The 16828-nt window shown below is 37.4% G+C and overlaps 1 protein-coding gene across 15 annotated transcripts in view; it reads left to right on the top strand.

Moving 5' to 3' along the window:
• The window catches only part of ARHGEF9 (Cdc42 guanine nucleotide exchange factor 9), a 356264-nt gene that overhangs the window by 280782 nt on the left and 58654 nt on the right, over positions 1-16828 (top strand). For all 15 annotated transcript variants that reach the window (XM_081276391.1, XM_081276390.1, XM_081276396.1 and 12 more), the window contains 2 exons: positions 4396-4587; positions 14523-14702. In XM_081276391.1, the coding sequence (XP_081132517.1) occupies positions 4396-4587; positions 14523-14702 (372 nt within the window). The remainder of the gene's footprint in view (positions 1-4395; positions 4588-14522; positions 14703-16828) is intronic.

Consider the following 16828-nt stretch of genomic DNA (forward strand, 5'->3'; position numbering starts at 1 on the left):
AGAAGTGATGAAAGCAGATATCCTTGTCTTGTTCTTGATTGTATACAATGAAAGCATTCATTCTTTCACCATTAGGAATGATTTTATGGTTTTTCATGAATGTCTATTATCATTTTGAGGAAGTTCCCTCAAAACACTATTTTCTGTCTTTTTTATTATAGATGAGTGCTGAATTTTTTAAAATCCTTTTTCTGTGTCTATTGAGACTATTATGTGGTGTTTTGTAACCTTTATTTCATTATTACATTGATTTTCATATGTTCAATCAATCTTGCATTTCTAAGATCAATTCTGTCTGGTAAGATGGAATTTTTTTTTATGTTGCTTGGTTTAGGTTGCTTGTATTCTGTTGAGGAGTTCTACATTTAATTTTCAGAGGAATCTGTGAAAGATTATTGTTAATTGTTTTTTAAATGTTTAGTAGAGTTCATGAGTGAAGCCGTCTGTGATTCTGTATCATGTTTTTTCCCTCATATTGGAGATTTTCTCATTCATTCAAAGTCTTTATTTTTTATTGTCCTGTGCAAATTTCTATTTCTTATTGAGTCATTTTTCAGTAATTTATGTCTTTCTAGGATCTTGTTCATTTCATCATTTTAACTAATTTCTTAGCATACCATTGTTCATAGTATGCCCATTTAATCCTTATGTAGGAATGATAGTGATATTTCTTCTCTCATCTCAGATTATAATCAATTGAGTCTTCTTCCTTTTTCTCTATTTCAACATTTTACAAGGCAAATATGTTCCTGTATAAACTGTATAATTTAAAAATAAAACCAAAAATAGAAGATGCAAGCTGGGTGTAGTAGCGCACAACTATAATTCCAAAGCTAGGGAAGCTGAGGCAGAAGGATGACAAGTTGAAAGCCAGCCTCAGCAATTTAGCAAGGTCCTAAGCAACTTAGTGTGACCCTGTCTCAAGAAAAGGGAGGCAGGGCTGGGGATGTGGCTTAGTGGTTAAGCACCCCTGGGTTCAGTCTCTGATGCAAAGATGATGATGATGATGATGATGATGATGATGATGATACAAAGAAAAGAAAGAAAAATAGAAGATGTAAATAAATGGGCACATTGATGATATGAGTGTGTCAGTGAATTCCACTATTATATATGATTATGATGCACCAATAAATTTTTGTAGAAAATTGTGGGTATATTGCTAACTCCATGGAAGTCTGTGGGCCTCAGTTTAATTATCAGTAAGTTGAAAGGTTGGGTCATTGTTACTGAAGTAATGGAAAGCCTCCGAACTATATCATTTTTTTTTGTTCCAGCATTGTATTAAAGAATATAAATTGGAATATTTGAGAACAGATCAGTCTGAGAGGAGCCCAACATTCCTAAAGGGAGTAGTAGGAGGTAAAGGTGGAAATAGAGATTGGAGTCAGATTATAGTAAGATTTGAATGTCAAAAAGAAAGATTTGGACTTGCTTCATAATCAGTGGGAAGCCAATGAAAATTTTGGGGCATGAGATAGTTAATCAAAGTGAAAGTCAAAGAAATTGGTTTGATAGTGACATGTGAAACTTACGCAGATATAGAGATGAAGGCAATACCAGTTGCAATGGAAAAATGAGAGACCAGAGATTGTCTCTGATTTGGAAAGCACACCTTGGTTTTGAAAGAAGATGAAGGTGTTGGTTGTCTTGCTCACCTGTGTCTCACTACAGTTAATGCTAGTTAGGCACAGAAATGGTCCCATGTAATTATTTGTTACATTGAACTACACTACTCCAGTCTACTTTGGTGTTCAATTAAGGCTGAGGAAACCAGCCTTTAAGTACTCTGAGAGGGTTTCTGGAAAAGTTTTCCAACCTGGCAGTTTTGGGACATTGCCCTTCTTCTTACTAATAATCCAGCAGCCTATGGGTTTTAATTGCAGCATCAGTGAATAACACTTGTAGAAAGGTACACATTAACCTACACAGGCCATTGTGCAGGTTGATAATGGCATTCTGGGCTGAAATTCCACCCAGGGAAGAGAAGCTTATAGGCTCACCTGTTTCTCTGCACTCTGACATACAAGTGGACTAGGGCCTTCATCTGCCCAGAATAGGGAAACTCTCAAGACCAGAGACTTAGGGGTTAGGCCAAAACATCATATCATAAGGCCTAGAGGATCTTTTCTATGACCCTGAGTTCAGGAACACAATATTTTTTGCCTTGCATGGCACCTTTTTCTAGGCTAGGAAACATTGTCTCTCCAAAGTTAAGATCCACAAAGGGAAAGATTTGTTTATTTTGTTTGCTGCTGTATCCCCAATATCTGACCTATGGTAGGCATTGACATAGATTTATTGAATAAATGAATGAATATACTGATAGTTATTTTGGATGAAAGCAGTGTCTTAACCTAAGGAATGGGCTTCTGGGGTTGTTGTAATGAAGTTGCCTTCCTCACTTTTTAGTTTTCTGGCCTCATATTCTGTATTCCTTCCCACTGGAAGTATTCTAAATATTCCATCTTATTTCAGTCATCCAAAAACCAATGTTTTGACTTGAATTTGTCTTAAACTCCAGAGAAGAAAATAAATGATTCTTATATTTTAAAGGCCTCCCAGTGGTACCTTTTGTATAGCAGGGCTTAGCTCAGTCTGAGAAGTAGAGCAAGCTAATAGATTGCTTGTGAGCGATGTTTTCATTATTATAAATAGCAACATCATGCATATGAGGTGTTTACTGTGAGTGCCTTGGAATCACCTTTTTAGCAGGTCTCAACCTTTGAATAATCATCTCTCATATTGTCTCTCAATTATATTACAGGGTAGCTATTAGCATATTGAAGGCACAAAACTGACCTTTTGGAAGAGATTTCCAATAGAGAATTTAAGGAAGGTGATAGATTTGGGGTTAGATAAATTTTGTACACTTGACTATGGAAAATGTATTAAAACAGAGTGATCACTACTTGCTTTGGCCTGTAGCAAGGAAGTAGAATATATGCTAATAACATCTCTAGGTTTTCCTGGGAGATAACAATGCTCCCTGCCTCCTAGAAAAGAAACTGAGAAGGAAGAATACTCAGAGTTGAGAAGTAACTATTCTTTCTCTAGCTTCATCTCAAAGCCTCTGTTATCCTAAAGCCACATACTAACAGGCTTTTCAGATGGCAGAAATGGGGATGAATCTAAATTGTTTGATCTGATCTTCTTGAGTCAGGGATGTGGAAAAAAAAATTGGAGAGTAGGGAAGGGAAGTATGGAGAGTTGATTAATGATGTTGAGACAATTGGCAAGCTCCTTATCTAATTAACCTTGACAAATTTTACCACTCTCCCTAGGGTTCCAAGCCATCTTTTTATCCCTACTGCCATACATTCCCCCTTTCTAGGACTGAGGTGAAATAGGTCATCTCTTTGATTCAAGCTAAGTCTATTCCAAATCACCCAGCTTTCCCAAAAGAAGTTTTTCCAGCTTCCCTCCAACTTCATGATTTGGAATAGACAATTTCAATCTGTGTCAACTATATCCAGTTCTGATTATTCTAATAATTCTCAACCCACATTGGCCCAAACCCTTTCCATCTTTCTTCATGCCCCCCCCTTAAGAGTCAGAGGCACAAATTTGCTAGAATAGTGGTTAAGTGGGTAGGCTGTAGAATCAAATTGTCTGGCTTTTATCTCAGCTTCTCTGCTTCCTGTGTGACTTCAAACTCATGCCTTAATTTCTTTTAGCCACAGTTTCCTCTTCTGTGAAATGGGAGTAACAATGGTACCTACTTAGCAAGACTGAATATAAGTTTACTGAAAGTTCTTAGCATAGTTACTGTTGTATATTAAGTGCTTAATCAGTGACTGTTATTTTTAGGTCCCTGGGAAATATTATGCCATCCCCATCATGATCTTGAAGGGTTAAGAAATATTTGCATGTCCCAGGAATTTTACAGTTAAAATTTTATTATTATTTGTATACCCTGTGATGGAAGTCATACCAAAGCCCTCTTTGTGAGACACCCACTTCAGCATCTAACTTTGATGGTCACACTCATAGGCACTTAAATGCTGTGTTTTGACAATAATACAGCTGTGGCACTTAAGATGTATAGTTTAATTTTTTTCTTTTATTTGATCCTGCTGGGTTATCTAGATGTGCTTCAGCATAAAAAAGTTCTTCTTGCCACCATTTCCCACTCTTCTGAGACCTTCTTGGCCAAGAAGCTACCCAGAGATCATTTATTCATGCCCATATCTTCCATTTCACAGATAGGTCACCAGAGACCTAGAGAGGATTTGAATCATGCTCAGGGCCAGGTCTGACATTCTCTTTGCAGGGACCTTTGATTGAAGTCTCTCTGAATTCCTAAAAGTTTTAATTTGTCCTTTTTCTACTTGACTGAAAGTCTTCAAAGAAGAGAGGTTAATAAATTATTATTTTTTCTGCTTGCTTCTACAGCTCTGGGTGAACCAGGAGGATGGGGTGGAGGAAGGGCCCAGTGATGTGCAGAATGGCCACCTGGACCCCAACTCAGACTGCCTCTGTCTGGGCCGGCCACTACAGAACCGGGACCAGATGCGGGCCAATGTCATCAATGAGATCATGAGTACTGAGCGTCACTACATCAAGCACCTCAAGGACATTTGTGAGGTAGTCATGGTGTTACATATGGGGGTGGAGGGCACTTTCATGAAGAACTGACAATCCTCATGGGCCTGCCTGTGATGGCCCCAAGATGTTAGAAAGGGCAAATGAATTGGCCTGCCAGATTCTATTTAGTGGGATCAACAGCTTTTCAGTGGGGTAAAAACAACCTGTGTAGGCAAATATATGAAACTGCTCCCTTAAGATTCTTGATTTTGGTTTCTGTTTCTCTCCTTTTCTCATTATTATTTATGCATCCATATTCACTTTCTCTCCTTCCCCTCCCCTTCTCTCTCTTTGTTCCCCTTTACATTTTCCCCCATGTTTGTCTCCTTCCTTAGCTTGAATCTCTACCTGTTTTAGTCAGCATTTTTTTTTCTATTGTGACTAAAGGATCTGACCAGCACAATGATAGAGAAGGAAAAGTTTATTTGAAGGCTCATGGTTTCAAAGATCTTAGTCCATAGAAGGCCTTCTCCATTCCTCAGGGTTCTAGGTGAGGCAGGACATCATGATGGAAGAGTGTGGCAGAGGGCAGCAGCTCACATCATAGTGATAAGGAAGCAAAGAGAGGTCTCCACTTACCAGATACTATATATATATGGGTTAAGACTCTCAAAACAAAGCTGGGTTCAGTGTTGCACACCTGTAATCCTAGTGGCTCCGGAGGCAGAGACTGGAAGATCACAAGTTCAAAGCCAGCCTCAGCAAAATCAAGGTTTACAACTTAGTGAGACTCTCTCTCTAAATAAAATACAAAATAGGGCTGGGGATGTGGCTCAGTGGTTGAGTGCCCCTGAGTTCAATCCCCGATAACTGCCCCCCACCCCCACCAAAAAAAGACTTTCACAACCCAATCATTTCTTCTCTGAACATTTTTATGTTGTTTCACACATGTGCATCCAAACCATAACACTACCCTTACCCTCTTTGTTTTGGATCCAGCTTCTGCTCTCATGTAGGGCCTATCCTTACTCATTAAATCAAAACACATGTTCCTCCAAGCTAGTAATTGGCATTCTAGAATGTACACCAGAGTCCCCAGGAGAGATTGTTAAGCATGCAGATCCCAGCATCCTCACTCTTGGAACCTAAGTTGTCAATTTTATGGTTGGGTTAAGGCTTAAGCATCTCTAAGTATAAAGGGTGAGGCTGATGCTACTGGTCCTCCTCCCTCACTTGGAGAACATTTATTGGTTTGGGCAGAAAAGAATTTGGGGAAAGTAATACATAAAAGATGAAGGCTAGAAGGACAAACTTCAGTTCCTTCAGTATGTCACTTTGATACATTATCTAACCCCATCCCTTCTATATCTTCCTCTCCTAAGGTGAGAGCTTTTCTGCTCATATTCTTTTGAGCTCAGTAGAGGCAAGCTGACATTGTCAAAGGGCATTTTACTAAACAGTTATGAGAAATGGGAAAAAAGTTATGTGCTGGGCATCAGATCCAGGACATATCCCATTCCAGGCAATCACTTCATCACTGAGCTATAGTCTCAACTCTGTAGTAATATGTTTTTGAAAAAGAACTAAACACACACAATGATAGCTTTCTACTTGATGCAGGGAAAATTCTTCTTTAAGCCTTTCTGTCTCCTTCCTTCTAGAGGAGAGATCAAATCCTACTTTCTATCCCCCAGTCTTGGGGCCATTTTGAGGTCAGTAGTACTACAACATTTTTCAACATTCTTGTTTCTCTAGATCAGTGCTACCTACTGGGTAAAGTATTCTTCATTCCCTCTCCAGTACAGTATCTATTAGCCAACCATTTTTGACAATTGAACATTTTAGATGTGACTAGTGTGACAGAGAAATATAATTTTCAATTTTATTTAAATGTAATTTACTTAAATTTAACCACATACTACTGATGGCAACCATATTGGACAGGGCTCTTCTGAGAAGACCAAGGCCAAGGACTGTGGGTCTTAACTTTCATTACCTATGGGCTTTAACTTTCTTTACCTCAACATTTTCTTACCCCTTTTTTGGAAGATTAAAGGCTATCTTCCCCCTCTTCATGAGGCAGTAAGGTAGGGGAGAAAGAACAAGGACTCTGGGGACAGGGAGTGCTGGCTTTTACATCCTTAGTTATTAATTATCCCTGTGTTCTTAAAGATGACCCATTAACTTTTCAGATCTTCAGTTTCCTCCTCTCTCACTCAGAGTCTTTGCACTGTATTGTCCTCTGCCTTGAATATTCCTCCTCCAGATGTCTACATGGCTGCCTTCCCTGTCTTCTTCAAGGTTTTACTCAAGTAATACATTTTTGTAGAAATTTTCCTGACAATTATATCTATAAACTTGTATTGCCTTTCTCCCTTTCCTTTTTAATTTTTCTCAATTACACTATGGCTGATATATATTTTACTTATATATTTTGCTTATTGTCCATCTCCCACCATTATGTAAATTCTGTTGAGGTGCAGGGGTTTTCATCTCATGATTTCTGATGCATTGCCCCTAATCAATGCCTGGGGCATAGTAGATGCTTCATAAGTATTGCTTAAAACAAAAATTAAATATAATTTTTCACATATATATACTACCATGTCAAAATATATTTACATTATATGCCATTTATTTTTCAAACAGAGCAAAAGTTGTTATTCCTATTTTTGGAATCAACAGATTGAGTGACTAGGAAGCAGAATATTTTCTTAAGAGTTTCCAGGTAATGGCCCCGTGGGAGTCTTTTAGTCTTAGAGGATCATCTGTTTCCAACTCCCAAATATCTAGGCCTCTTCTTACAGAACACATAATGGAAGTATTCATCTTCCCATATGGAGTGCTATAACCTTACTTTGAGGATTTGCCCAATATAGCCAACCTAATTAGGAGCTTTTGTTGATGTCTTGAAATCTTTCCCTTTGTCCCTGTAGCCACAGATGTCAAAGACAGTTGGAGAAAGCTGCATCTAGTTGAGCCAGAGACAGTATTTTTGCCCTGGATTGTGTCACCTCTAAACTGAATCCTGTGAGGAACAAATGATCTATCAAAAAGAATACCAGACTGAGAATTTTTGACGCCCATTTAAGGTTCCATTTGGGTCACTGATTGGTTAGGAAGGCTCAGGAGAGTCTTTTTCACCCTGGACCTTGTACTCATCTCTATAATGAGTAGGTTGGAGTTGCTATTTAAGTGATTATTGGCTCTTACTTTTTGTGATTCTGTAAGATGTAGATATGCCGTCACTAGGGAAAGTTGTAGTATTACAGGAATCTTCTGAATTTTCTACTTTCTTCTTGGTACCCATGGAGGCACATTTTACTCAATATGACATGATTTTCTTTTTCTGTGGGTCAAGAAGAGCTTAAATAATTCTCACTCTTGTATTTGTTGGAGGGAAATTGAGAGACACTGTATTCAGTATAGAAAAAAGACACTATTAGAGAATTTTTCTTCTCTCTCTATATATGTATGTATATCTATCTATCTATATTATATGCACACTGCTGGTAGCAGAAATTGCTTTATAAACATTTAAGGTACAACAACACTTTCATTTTATAAATGAGTAAGTTGTAAATAAATGATTTTTAATGAAAGTTATTCAGTAAAGTCAATAAAAGGTCATTTTGAATGAGCCAAGTTCTACTCTAAGACCATATTCTTATTTCTAAATCCAGACAGTATATGAGACCTTCAATTTAACTCTAAATCACCATGACCAATGATTGATTATATTGTCTCTTGTAACCTCAGTACTCATTTAACAATCAGGGAAACCGAGGCACAGGGAAACCAGGACTAAAGATGCCTTATAAAGCTGTCTTGTCTGACTCTTTGGGGGAAGATGAGCTCTTTCAAGTCATTCTGTATCTGTGAAATAAATTCTGTCTTAAAATGCATGCACAGGAGCTAGTCCAGCTTTCCTGAGACATTTCATTTTGAGGATTTCTGGGGTTTTTTAAAATATTTTTTTAGTTGTAGATGGACACAATATATTTATTTATTTATTTTATGTAGTGCTGAGGATTGAGCCCAATGTCTTACATGTGCAAGGCAGTGCTCTACCACTGAGCTACAGCCCCAGCCCCAGAATCTATCTTTATTGAAGTGATCTTTCAGTTCCTGTATTTTCTCTCTGATTTTACTCCTTATACTGTCTTTTACTTCGCAGATCAGTTTAACTATGGACATTATAAACTCCTTCTCTTATATTTCTTCCACTGTGGTATCAGTGGGTTCTGTTATTGGAGTATCTTGGTTTGCTTGGAGTGATTTGTTCCCTTGCTTTTTCATGTTGTTTATGTGTCTACCCATCCAACAGTCTGGATCTAAGGCAGTAGATTTTCTACCCCATGGACTTAGAGAGTCCTAGAAGGTTTCCAGTATCTCACATTTTCGGGATTTTGGGAACCAGGCCTGCTCCCTAGGAATATTCAGCACCTACACAGAAAAGCCAACCTGGGACCTCTAAACATGGAAAAGAAGCCCAGAGCAACTTTCCAGAGATACCTATATTAATATCTCATATCCTTCACTATGAAGTAATTCTTCCTTAAGTCTAATCAATTTTATCATGCTATAGTTTCATTTCCACTTGATATGTTCAAACCCAAGATTTCAAATTTATTAGCTATTTGGATTTTCTTATTAATTTGACTATCCCAGTATTTCCCAATTGTTCCTATGTTTTGGCATATACAGAAAAAGATCACACATTGTGTAGAATGTAATATTTTGATAGCATACTTTGGTAAAAAGGTGAGGCTGCTAGTTAGCCTAAAGTGACCAGCTCAGGGTTTTTTGCTTACATTAAGCCCTACCCTATATAGACCCCATGGACAATCTAAGCACTGTTCCTATCCTTTTCCCATATTCGTATAGTATCTCATATCTTTCTTGCTGATTTATAGGACTACCTTGAATAATCCAGATGTTGTTTTGTCATTTTTCCCTGTTGAAGAATATCTCCTTCCTTGCTAGGCATAGTGGTATCACCTATAATCCCAGTAAGGGAGACTGAGGCAGGAGGATTAAACTTTCGAGGATAGCCTCAGCAATTTAGTGAGGTCCTAAGCAACTTAGTGAGACCCTGTCTCAAAATAAAGGATAAAAAGACTGGGGATATGAGTAGGTGGTTGAGTGCCTATGGGTTCAATCCCCAGTACCCCCCAAAAAAAATTCTTCCTGTTACCTCCTTTTTTAAAAAAAAAAAAATGTTTTATTTCATGTAAAGAAAGAGTTTCCTGTCCCAAAAAGGAGAAAAAAAAAAGAAAGCCATCAATTTGAATATCCTCCTTTTAAGTTATGTTTTGCCATCATTAGCATGGGAAGAGTTAGTCATTTTGCATTTATTCAACAAATACTTACAGAGCACAATTATATGCCAGGTATTATGTTAAACTCTAAGGAAACAGCTGTGAATAAGATAACTATGGTTATTATCTCTCTATTTTCTTAAATTCATACTCAAGATGATATTTGTTGGTTTGTTGATCTCACATCAGTCTTCAGACTTCCAGGCCAAAAAACCCAAAATCAAAACCAAAAAAACAAACAAACAAACAAAAACCCACAAAACCAAGAAAATGAGACCTGAAAGGAGCCAATGAAATAATTTTTGATACCTTCAACTTAGAGTTGAATACACTAAGGCTATATAGACTTCCCTTAAGATTTTCTCATAACATGGGTGATCCAGAGGCTCTTTGATCCATCTTATTTCTCAGAAGTTTTTGGAATCTTCCCTGCAAATCTTAGGTATGGTTTATATTCCATGTCAAAGCACTATTTCTGGATCAACACACTAGATTTAGAATTCTACATTAGCCCTTGTGGGTTTAAGAACAAAGTGAAATGGATGAGCAACATTCCTTGGCTGTTACCATAGCAATGCCAGTGCTGATTCATGCCAATTGTGACTGATTTGATAACACCCACATAATTCTTAACTACTCTGTGGTCTTCCTTCTATTATATGCCCATATTACCCGCCAGAACACAAGTGAGGCTCAGTAAACAGCAACTCTTGAATTAGTTCATTCCTATTTCTATAGCCCCTATTTACTCTTGCCATTGAGACAGGGGTCAGAGAGAGTGTTTGAAACATGCCTGAAAGTAAAAGTTATGGACCCCTTCTTTTCCCTCTCTCACCTGTCATAGGTCTTCAGAGGACCCCTAAGTCATTTACAAGACAAATATATTTGACTCCTCCCACCATTTTTAATGGTGTTGCTTTTCAGGTCCCTCTAGATCCTGCTTATTCCCTTCTGACTGTGCACTGTTTTCTTGATGCTTCTCTGAAAAGGGACTGGAGAGAAGGGTCCCACAGAATTAATTGTAACTGTCCTGCAGTGGTGTGACTACCTTCCGTTACCTTTCTCATTTTTGCCTCTCAATCTAATTTTTTTCTTTTCAATAACTTAAAATAATATTAAGTTTTGGGGTTTTTGGCAGTCACTCTTCATGGCCAGTTCATCTTAAACTTACATACCTTCAAAAATGAGTGAATGAGAAGCAACAGATACTGATAGGTCCCTAAACCAAATCTCTGTTCATTACTGCTGTGGAAATTTCAATAGTCATCAGGCCAAACAAAGGAAGGGGATAAAAAATAAAGGTAAGAATCCAGTGAACTGTTCATATTTCTTTAGTTTTTGTTTTCCCAGAAGCCAAGACATTTGGATGATATAGAGGTTGAAGTTAACCTTTTGGGGTGCTCCAAATACTCACATATTCTTATCCTATCCTTTATTCCTTGATAAATGTAGTTTCTAAAAATTGTTTGTAAACCTTTCAGCAAGTCACTTGTTTTAAACACCCTTGTGCTGGAGGAAATTTTTATAAGGCATTCATTTAATCCTTCCCTCTTCATTGATAATATTGCATTCAAGGAAGCCTTCTTATAGCTGTATTTTCTTTATACTCTCTGGAAAAGACTTTTTCTCACGTTTAATCATGAAGACAATTTAAAAAAAGCATTACAGGATGTTTAAAAATAGTACCAAAATCAGTCATACCCACAAAATAGAACAAAATTTTGGTTTGCATAATCCTTTCAACACTTTCAAATGTGTACATGTACATATATATTTGAAGTGTTCTAATCATAAGGATCTAACATTTATGTTCTGCTTTTTAACATGATGCCATAAACATTCTTTCATGTTTCTACATAGTCTTCATAATAATTTTAATAGTTATATCATATTCCATCCAGCTATATGTAACATATTTACAATCTAGCATTAAGAACAACAATTGATAAAACACTCCAGGTTCCCACCATCCTGTGGACAGTCATATTTTTCCTAATATGCATCTTTAATTCCAGCAAACATAATCTAATAGAAAATAATTTCCCTAATAATGGCAATGAATGGTATATTTGGAGAATTTAGGAAACTGAACTGATGTTCTCTCCCACCCTTTTTTCCAGAGATCACTTTCTTCCTTATATTTCTGTTATATGAAATATAACATTGAATTCTAGCATTCTCGCTGCATTTTGGGGATTTTATGATGTTTGGTTCCTTCCTTATGAATGACTTCCCAGGGAACAAAGGAGCTGTCTAGGCTGGACTCCATTACCAACTGCTTACCAAGAAGTGTTATGCTAAATCTGAGAAATTTATACTAAAAATTTACTAAATATGCCAAAAATTTTGTGTTTATCAAAAACCCAAAATTTAAAGGGGTATTAGCATTTTAATTTGCTCATACTGAAAGTTTGTTTTTCATCCTTGGCCCTATCTTATGGAGAAAAAATGGGAGCAGAGTTGAGGAAGCTTCTGTCCCTCAGCTTAATGTTGTTACATTATGCCCACTGCTCTCCCTAATCCATTGTGGCTAAGACACTATCAAAGGTGGTAGGGTGACACAAAATACATACACACAGAGGCAGACACACAGACCAACCCAGACAGATTAAGCCCTAGAAGTTACATATTAAGCAAGAAGGGGCTACAGTTTATTGATTTTCTATTAGTCAAGGAAATCTTTCTAGGAAAGCAGAATTTTGGGAGATTGTTTAGTAAAGAGAGTAGAGCCAGAAAGGTATTATAGGAATTATAGAGCTTCTTCTTTCTGGTCAAGCACTGGATATGAAAGGATATAGGAAATCTTGAGCATGCCAGTCTATGAGGTAGAATACTTCAGTTAAATAGATGTCAAAACAGACACAGATTATTAATTTGAAAACTTGAAGTATACTTACAAATTAATGGATGAATTTGATGAATGAGAAGAGAAATAGAAATGAGATTTTGAAACTGGTGGGTAAAGGAATTGACACCAGGGATGAGAATCATCCTGGAGTACTCTTAAATGACCTCATTGGCAGCTGTGTTAAAGGAGACAAAGTAAGGATGGAGGCAGGGTAAATATGGTAAATCAGAAACTAAATACACTCCATGCATTAGGGTTTCAGTACATAATGAAGGTGTTCAGAAAATTACATTTAGTTTTTAGATGAAAGCAAGTGAGCATAATTTATTCTCACCTAGAACATTTTTATTTATTAACAATTTCTAATAAGGACATAATCATCAGTTAAAGAATCCACACAAGTAGGTTTAGGATGGAAGACCCAATTTCAGCTGTGTTTTTAAAATACCTTTATTTATTTATGTGTTTGTTTATTTATTTATTTATTTATGTGGTGCTGAGGATCAAACCCAGCACCTCACATGTGCTAAGCAAGTGCTCTATCGCTGAGCCACAACCTCAGCCCCTCAGCTGTGTTTTTTTTATTTCCCTGACTTATAGTGTGCCCCAGATCTCATTATATTGCCTCAGTGTTCATTTACCAAACCAGGATTCCTTTCATCCCTTCTCTTTTCCTTTTTTTTTTAACAACATAATGACATTTAATAGTTTGATTTATATAAAATACACAGGGACATCTTTTCAATTAATTTTTTTAAATTTTTATTGTTGGTTCAAAACATTACATAGTTCTTTTTTTTTTTAAAGAGAGAGTGAGAGAGGAGAGAGAGTGAGAGAGAGAGAGAGTTTTTAATATTTATTTTTTAGTTCTCGGCGGACACAACATCTTTGTTGGTATGTGGTGCTGAGGATCGAACCCAGGCCGCACGCATGCCAGGCGAGCGCGCTACCGCTTGAGCCACATCCCCAGCCCCATAGTTCTTGACATATCATATTTCACACTTTGATTCAAGTGGGTTATGAACTCCCATTTTTACCCCGTATACAGATTGCAGAATCACATCGGTTATACATCCACTGTTTTACATAATGCCATATTAGTGACTGTTGTATTCTACTGCCTTTCCTATCCCTATCCTCTACTATGTCTACGGCCATGCCACCCTGAACGTGCCCGATCTCGTCTGATCCCTTCTCTTTCGTCATGATTATCTGTATTAATTCATGTGTTTATTTATCAATGTGCCCTAACACTTACCCTCTTAGAAATACCATGCCCAGGCACTCATGGGCTTTTGGGCTGAGCTCATCCAAATAATCTCTTCAGGCCAGCTACCTTAAATAGCTGAGATATTCACCTTAAAAATGGTTTAGTTTGGTATATTAATATTCCCTTAATGGAAATTTTCCTCCTTGCCCTCCATTGCCAGATTATTCTCAATATTATTAAGACATTTGGGTTTGTCTTATAAGGAATAAAACTTAAGAGATGTGAATGGATCCAGCTAAACCAATAGCTACTAAGACAAGTTTGTGCAAAAACACCTTCTGGAAAGGGGCCCTTTGATGTTGGGGTCCCAAACATAAAGAATGGTGGGGAAAACCCTGCACTCTGGTGTCTTTATACTCTGAAGACTTTTGCGGAAATCACTTACTAGTGAAGTATCCTTCCTTCTCTAAACTTCAATTTCCTTATATGAAAATTGGAAATGACTATTCTCTGCCTACTTCATGGAGCTGAAGTGATGCTCTCAAGTGTTTGGGAAGCAATGAAGCCTTCTGAGAGTAGTGGACATCTTCATTTTGGAGTTTTCCTTTGTCTTCAGGGCTACCTGAAGCAGTGCCGGAAGAGAAGGGACATGTTCAGTGATGAACAACTGAAGGTAATCTTTGGGAACATTGAAGACATCTACAGGTTTCAGATGGGCTTCGTGAGAGACCTGGAGAAACAGTACAACAATGATGACCCCCACCTCAGTGAGATAGGACCCTGCTTCCTAGAGCATGTAAGTATCTTATCCCTTTGGGGAAGTGTTTTGTTGGTTTGTTTGTGGTGCTGGGGATTGAACTCAGGGCCTTGTACATGCAAGGCAAGCACTCTAAATGCTTCTAATAACTGAACTATATCTCGACCCTGGGGAGGTTTTTGAAATACCATTAGGAAGAAATAGAAGGAGCATGTCTGGTTCTACTCATCTGCTTTATCCTGTAGTGAGGGACAAGTTCCTCTCTAGCCCAGCTTTTGATTCCTGGTCTTTAAAAAGGATATGAGGAGGGTTTAAGAAGGTACTGTGGTTTGGCCTAGGATTCTCTTTCTTTTCAATTCCACTCTCCTTTCCTTGTACTTCAAGATAGTTATAAGTAGGATTTTTCTTCAGCTTCTATTTTGTTTTCTTGTTGGGTTCAGTTTCCATGAGAGTCAGTGTTTTGGGAGGAACTCAACATTTTCATTACTTGGTAAATCCAGGATTTGGGAAATAAAGGGGGCCAGAGTTAGCAAGAGAGTAGGACTCTGAAAGGCATTTAGGTGGGAGCACTAGAGTCGTAGAATCAACAAGTGCAAGAAAAGGTGCTATGGGCCTAGAGGAAGGAACAGTAGGAAATAGGACATTGAGGATTTGATATCTATGCCTATGATAATGGTCTTGGTAATTCTATACAAGTGCCCTGTCCTCTTGGGGCTTTATTTGCCTCCTGAAGAGTATGGGGATGTTTCTGTATGTGACCTCTGTGGTTCTCTAACATGGTTTGGATCTCATTCACAGATAACCTGGTTGTTTTGACAGCCCTTCTTCCCATTTTTATAAAATATTTACTTTTAAAGAAGAAATACACACATATGATGCAAAATTCAAATGACACAAAGTGTGCCATTACAAATAAGTCTTTTAGAAACTTTCTTACCTTGCTTATGGGGATGTGCATTGAGGTGGTCCCTAAGATCACACTCATGTTCAGTGATTTGCCAGGGGTATTCACGGGACTTAGCATATAGTTTATTCAATACTATGTTTATTATACTGAATGGATTCAAAGAAAAATCACCAAAAGGAAAAGATACAGGGGACTAAGTCCAGCTGAAAGCATACACAAGGTTCTAGGAGTCCTCCCCCAGTGGAGTCAGGTAAGATGCACTTAAATCCCTTAGTAATGAGTTGTGACAACATGTGAAATGTCTGTCAGGGAAATTTATTAGACACTTCATATCCAAATTTTTTTCTCTTTTATTGGTCACATAGGCACTCTCTGCCTAGCATATACAAAATTTCAGACTCTCAGAAGGAAAGCACTTGTTCAACATAAACCACAATGTTTGAACAGGCACAATGAGTTTTTTTTTTTAACTAGGGATTGAAATCAGGGGAACTCTTCCACTGAGCTACAACCCCAGCCTATTTTATTTTATTTTTTATTTTGAGACAGGGTTTTACTAAGTTATCTCAGCTTTCCTATATCTAGCAGCTTGGATCATAGGTGTATATAACTGTGTCCAGGTAGTAAACTATGTTTATCATAGAACAGGGAACCCTCTTGAAATCCAAGTTCCAAGATGCTAGTCCAGGGCAAAACTTTCAACCGGGTCTCTCTAAGAATAGTATCCTAAGGTCTTATATATAACTCTATTCTACATGGTATATAAATTTGTTTAGCCATTCCTGAAAGAACCTGAGTAGTATTTATAAAAGTTGAGCATGTTTATGACCTAGTGGCTCTATTTTTTAAAATTTAATTTTATTTTTTATTGATTTTATTTTTTAAATACATGACAGCAGAATGCATTACAATTCTTATTACACATATAGAGCACAATTTTTCATATCTCTATTTGTATATAAAGTATGTTCACCTAGTGGTTCTATTCCTAAATTATATCCCAGAGAAGTTCTTACAGAGCTCCAGAGCCAACATGTACAAGGCCATTGATTGCATGGCAGTGTTGTGTATGGTGGCATACAACTAGAAGAAACTTACAAATTTATCCCTAGCATGAGGGATAAGAAACATGAGGATGTTGATTTTGTAGTATTGTGTAGCAAGAAACAGAGTAGATATAATTACGTTATAGCAACATATAGATACCACAATCATCCTATAGAGTGAATAAAGTAGAATACAGAACAATGGTTCTCAA

Source organism: Spermophilus citellus (genome assembly GCF_964194105.1).
Source record: "Spermophilus citellus genome assembly, chromosome: X".
In the NCBI taxonomy this organism is placed as follows: Eukaryota; Metazoa; Chordata; class Mammalia; order Rodentia; family Sciuridae; genus Spermophilus; species Spermophilus citellus.